Raw genomic sequence first — 6200 nt, 5'->3', positions numbered from 1 at the left:
GCGGGGGAGTGGAGGCACAATGGAGGTACATCACTTTGTTGTGTTAAGTGGATGTGTTCAGCTACTTTGTTTTCTTTCTTAAATAGCTGTGACTGTACATGTACAGCTTTGTACTTTTTAGTGAATGAAAGAATACTTAAGCCAAGAAGGCATCTCACAGAGGACAGATTCCTTGCCATTTAATGTAGTTTCTGATTACAACGATCATGAGAATATTACAATCCTATAGATATTAATAAAGATTTCTCTTCCTCATTGGTTTTGTGTTTTAGGAATAAAAGGAAAATTATGAGGCTATTCAGTGTGCCACCTACAGCAGAAACTTTGTCAGAGCCCAACTTTTATGACACAATAAGCAAAATTCGTTTAAGACAACAACTGGAAATGTATTCTATTTGTAAGTATATTCTTTGCTTAACTATATATGTAAGCATGTTTAAAATAGATTTTTTTTTCCCCAATGAGTCGAGCTAGCAAAAGGCTATCAGAAATAGTTGATAATGAAAACGTAATGCCTTTTTCAGATGCTCAATACAGTATCAGCAAAGGCAGATTTGTATGAAGTTAATGCTTCAGCACCCTGTACTTTTACAGTGCCCTTCCCAGACCCCGAGAAGAGCCCTAGCAGTGTGTTCATGTAGTCATACTTTTGTAAATTTTGCAAAAATTAACTATTTTGATAATCAGTTAAGACTGCTATCTCTTCTTTCTCTAATTTGCCCTCCTTTGCTCTCCTTGTGTGGAATGGCCTTGAAGTGGCCAAGAGCATTTTGAGGACCTGTCTAAGGGGAAGTTGAATTGCAGCTACTTTTAGTTGAGGTTTGAATTTTATATCTGTGGAGTTTGTATACACTTATATTATAATTAAATTACTGCAAGCCAAAGCAATATGAGAATGACTTCTAGGAATATGGCATGTGACATCAGTATGCAAGGCCAGAGGTCAAAGCTCAATATTAATACTACATTCTATAGTACTGAACACTGTGAATATGTCGGTAGTGGAAAAGTAACTAAGTTTAAATGTGCAGAGCCAGAATGAATTGTATATCTAAGCCACAGGTGTCTATGCCACCTTTTAAAAGAATGAAATTATCGTTTCCATAGTAAATCATTAAGTGAGAAAAGCAAGATATAATAGTATATATACTAGGATGCCACTCTTAAGTCAAATGACCAAAACATCCTTCGTATTATCTATGTGTAATATAAATGTTTTATATAATTACGCAAGCCTGGAGGAAGGCTTGAAGAGATATGCATCAAATTATTATCATTCATTACCTGATGTGGATTCTATGGGATTTAAGGAAAATATGACTGGACATTTTTAAAAGAAAGATGTCTACAGTAAAGACTTAAATATGAACATGTGTGTATGTGCATACAAAGGCTTATAAGTGAGATTTTAGGTGAAAAGTAGAAAAAATATACATACCTATATTTTTTACACAAGTAGAACTTCTAAAAAATTGAGCACAAATTTTATCCTAAGAAGTGATAATAGTTTCCTTTGGGGAACGAAACTGGGTAGGTAGCTACAGGACTGATCAGCTACACTTTTCACTGATTCTTGTTCCTTCTGCATTTTGTACCAGTTTATGCATGAGTTACCAGTTCAAAATAAGAAGTAAAACTAACAGCAGCATTATTCACAAAACCAAAAGGTGGAAATAATTCAAGTGTCCTTGATGGATGAATGGATACCCAAAATGTGGTACAAAAATACAGTAGAATATTATTCAGTCTTTAAGAGGAAGGAAATTTTGACACATGCTACAACATGGATGAACCTTGAAGACTATGCTTCATAATTACTTTCTTATAATAAAGTGAATTAAGCCAGTCACAAAAGAACAAATGTATGATTCCACTTATATGAGGCAAATTCGTAGAGACAGAAAGTAGAATGGTGATTGCCAGGGACTGGGGGTGGAGATAATGGGGAGTTATTGTTTAATGGATAGAGTTCAGTTTGGGATGATCAAGAGTTCTGTGGATAAATGGTGGCAATTGTTGCACAACAATGTGAATGTAGTTCATGCCATTGAACTGTATACTTAGAAATAGTTAAAATGGCAAATGTATATTTTACCACCACACACACACACACACACACAAAATCCTTGAAAAAAATTTTAAGTATTAAAGTGTAGGGCCAAAGCTCTGTATGGAAGATTGTAAGGAAAGAATTAAGTTTTCTTCGATGCCTGGTCAAAACAGAAGCTATCTCCTATCAGTAATATATTCAATAGTATAGCACATACAATTATAAATACAGTGTACAGTTTTTTTCTTCTTTGCTGAGAACGGCATAAAATAAAATTTATCACAATTTCTGTGTTTGTAAGGTATGTTAGTTTTCTCTTGCTTCGGTAATAAATTACCACAAATTCGGTAGCTTAAAATGACCCAAATATATTATCTTACAGTTTTGTAGATTAAAAGTCCTACAGCAGTCTCACTGGGATAAAGTTAAGGTGTCAACAGGGTTCCATTTCTTTCTGCTCTAGAGGGTAATCTGGTTTTTTTTTTTTGCCATTCGTAGCTTCTAGAGGCTACCCACACTCCTTGCTTTGTGGCCCCATTCCTTCCTCTTCAAAGCCAGCAGCATTGCATCTTTCTGATCATTCTTCAATTTTTATATCGCCTTGTTTCTCTGAACTAAGCCAGGATAGGTTCTTTGATTTTTAAGGGACCATATAATTAGATTGGGCAAGATAATCCAGGGCAGTCTCCCCCTTTCAATGTCCTAATCTTAATCACATCTTCAAAGTCCCTTCACCCTATAAGGTAACATGTTCACAGATTATGGGGATTGGTATGTGGACATCTTTGGAAGCCGTTATTCTTATAAACAGTGAATATATGTGTACATTTGCACACTTAATGAATCCTATCACATTGGTTCATTCTCAGTGTTTGTGACATATCTAGTTGTGACAAAGTCTGGTGGTTCAAGAAGTAGCAGCAAACAAAATTCTTTTTCTTAAAGAGGACCCCTAAAGTTTTATAAGCTTTAGGCCACAAAAATCTGGATTCACCCTGAATAGCATAAACAAATAGTGTCTCTTTCTTGTCTAGGAAAAATTTAATGAACAGACTGAAAGTTTTAAAACTAAGCAGTGAATGACATTCATAAAGATTTTAGCCCTGTACTTTCCCTAGTTTCAGGTTAAGACGATTCTTCAATAAACATTTCTCAGAAGTATAGCGAGAATACAGAATTGCATGTATGTTTTTTCTTCTAGTTTATATTAATGACAGTGTTCAATAATAGATCCCATAGGCTTATAAGTTAAAATATAGTCAAATTCATTATGATGTGGACAAAAGTATTATTTTATCTTAAGGTAGAAATGGGGAACAAGAAAGAAGGAAGTTATAAAATGTTAATTTAATTTTAATAACAATGTTTTCCCTATATTTTAAAGCTCTGAATACTGATATATACATAATAATAAACATATACAAATGGATATCAGGAGGAGCATTTGAGAGTTTGCTTCCCTGCAACTGTTGGCAGTTTTAGTTCAGATAAACTTATAAAAATTCTCCAAAAGAAAATAGGTATCAGCATTGTTGAGAAATTAGAGGATCACAAAGTATAATAAATTTCCTCATTAAAAAAAATGTTTAGTTCTAAAGTAATTCTTTACTTTGAATCATGACTTGAGTGTGATTTAATGATGTTAGCTAATAATTATTTTGTTATTTTATTAATTTTATCTTTTTTCCTTGTTTTATGTTTTGTTTTGTTTTTAATAGCAAGGAAGTATGACTATCAGCAGCTGCAAAACCAAGCTGACAGTGTGCAACTCTCACTGGAATAAAAATCTCAGAAAATGAGCAACATAAGTAATTGTTAAAATGTATGATAGCAAGCTCCTAATTCTACTAAATCATAAACAGCATTTTTTAAATCATTTTACTTGTGATTTTTTCCCAATGTTTTGTTTTGTTTTTTAAAATTGTATCTTGTCATTTGTTACACAAATAAAAAATGGCCAAAAGGCCTGAAAACAGCCTGCACATACCTAGAAAGATAGACTATAACCAGAGATGGTGATTTTACCTTGTGAAGACCTTTGATTTCTTCAGGATATAATCAGTCAGGAATGACAACCCATCTTTGGAAGCGAGAATCTGGAGTTTATGCCACTTTGATTTGAATATTTTTACAAAATTAAAAAATGAAAATCCAGTCATTGGGATAATTTCCTCTCAGATTATAATCTGTGATAAATGTAATATGGACAATGAACTTTGTGTTCTTATTGCTGTTGTTACCACCCTTTAATTGAATTAACTATTAGCTTCTTCAGAATTTGCACAGTACGTTGTCTTTTCTGCATCATGAAGCATACCCATCTGCTAATCGTGGAAGCTTTCTATGAATGGAATTTTTTTAATCCCCCAGTTTAATTTCTACAAGTCTTTTTTTAGGCCACACTGAGGCCATGCCGCTGAATTAGTGGGCACCTCCATACTGGTGCTAGCAACTTGCTTTTTGGTCTTATGACTATCAGTGTTTAATATAACTGTCTGGTTTCTTATGCTTTTTTAGCATAATAAACTTTCCTGAAGACTCTCATATTGTACCATTTTGTACTGTACATTGAAATGTTTTTACCTAACTTTTCATATTCATTTAAATAAAATCTAGTTGGAGGTAGTGGCAGGGAAGTTTAACTGTCCATGTAACTGGCCAGGAATTACTTTTTGAATCAAAGCTAGTCTTAATTTTAAGATTTAGAGTTAATGTTTAAGCATTATAATGTTTAAGCTTTATAATTGTGAAGTAGAAGAATATAAATTTTAAATGAAAAGCTTTAGACCAAATAAAATTCAGGGAAATTGTATTTACTTTGTTTTTTTAATTTTATTTTATTATTAGTTTCAAGTATACAGTACATTGGTTAGACATTTATATAGTTTATAAAACAATCCCCCTAATTGCTCTTTCTCTCCTCTGGCTCTCCACCTAGCCATTACATTAATGCTAACTTCATTCCTTATGCCATATTCCCCGTGACCATCTATCAACTACTAATTCATCCTTTAACTCTTACTTTTAAATTTTAATTATGTCACTAAAAATGTATATATTGTACAAGGTAAATTATCGACCAAATGGAATAATTCTTTCTTAACTTAGAAATGAGTGACTGTACTACCTATATGCAGAATGAAAAACTATGAATAAAAGGATTAAAAACAGTTACGATTGCAGGCTGGAGATAGCAGAGCAGCGAGGAGATAATCTTAAACTTTGCTTTGCTCTTAGGAGAACCACTGTATATTTCCATGAGCAGAGAATGTAATCAGGAGCAGAGCAGTTTATTTGCTGTCACTGACGTGTGGCACAGTCTGGACAAATTACAAAAACTGGGTATCAGAAGATTTGTAAAAATAGTGTACATAAAAATTATAAATCAATGAAATAGACTGTTTTCATTTGCATCCACTAGATAAATAGTCATAACTAAAAACTGGTAGATCATTTGGTGAGCATCAAACCTTGGCAAATAAGAAAGGATGAATTCCTCATTTTTTTCTCTAAAGCTAACTGATGGAAATCACTCACCCCCACTGGCAGGAAAAACAGCAGATCTGCCTTTGAAGTTTCTTCTTTGCTTCATCAGCTGAGCTGGGAAAGGAGTGGAATCCTGCAGCCACACTTCAAAGCAACACCAGCTGATCTGCTTTTGCCCCCCAAATACCCAGTCCACCAAGGATTCAATGAAACTTTTTTTTTTTTTTTTGGAAGAAAAATGGAATAACTAATAAACTGGTAACTAACACTTGTTCTCCTTTTCCTCTTCTTTTTTTAATGCAGAAGGTATTCAGCAGTAAGCAACAGTCAGCCTCTATTGCTGCACAGCTTGAGTGTGTTAAATAATTGATGTTCAGCTGATGCTCTAAGAGAAGTTGGCCTCTAAAGGGCACAGATGTTTGCTATTGACCCCACACTGTTTCAGGTGGAATTATTTATATGATTCATCAGAAAATGAAATGCAGAGTTTATGGTAAAATTGGTGTATGTCAGAAATATTTTAAGTATTTAGTAGCAATAACAAAATAGTGGTAATAGAAATAATTTCAGATATTAAGAACAAATGTATCTTAGAAAATACAAAGAGAAGGGACAAAAGTATATTCTATGAAACGAAGTAACAAAAAATAGTTATAAAATATGT

General features: G+C 33.3%; 1 protein-coding gene across 4 annotated transcripts in view; it reads left to right on the top strand.

Annotated features, from left to right (window-relative positions):
• The window catches only part of SMIM19 (small integral membrane protein 19), an 11725-nt gene extending 5921 nt beyond the window's left edge, over positions 1–5804 (top strand). For 3 of the 4 annotated variants that reach the window (XM_015592869.2, XM_006916265.3, XM_025049984.1), the window contains exons 3-5: positions 273–397; positions 3769–3872; positions 5566–5804. In XM_015592869.2, the coding sequence (XP_015448355.1) occupies positions 273–397; positions 3769–3833 (190 nt within the window). In that variant the 3' untranslated portion in view covers positions 3834–3872; positions 5566–5804. The remainder of the gene's footprint in view (positions 1–272; positions 398–3768; positions 3873–5565) is intronic. The other variant, XM_015592868.2, reaches the window with a different exon arrangement.
• The last annotated feature ends 396 nt before the right edge of the window (positions 5805–6200 follow it).

This window comes from Pteropus alecto, unplaced genomic scaffold (assembly GCF_000325575.1).
Source record: "Pteropus alecto unplaced genomic scaffold, ASM32557v1 scaffold24, whole genome shotgun sequence".
NCBI lineage: Eukaryota > Metazoa > Chordata > Mammalia > Chiroptera > Pteropodidae > Pteropus > Pteropus alecto.
This window is presented reverse-complemented; position numbering and strand designations above follow the sequence as displayed.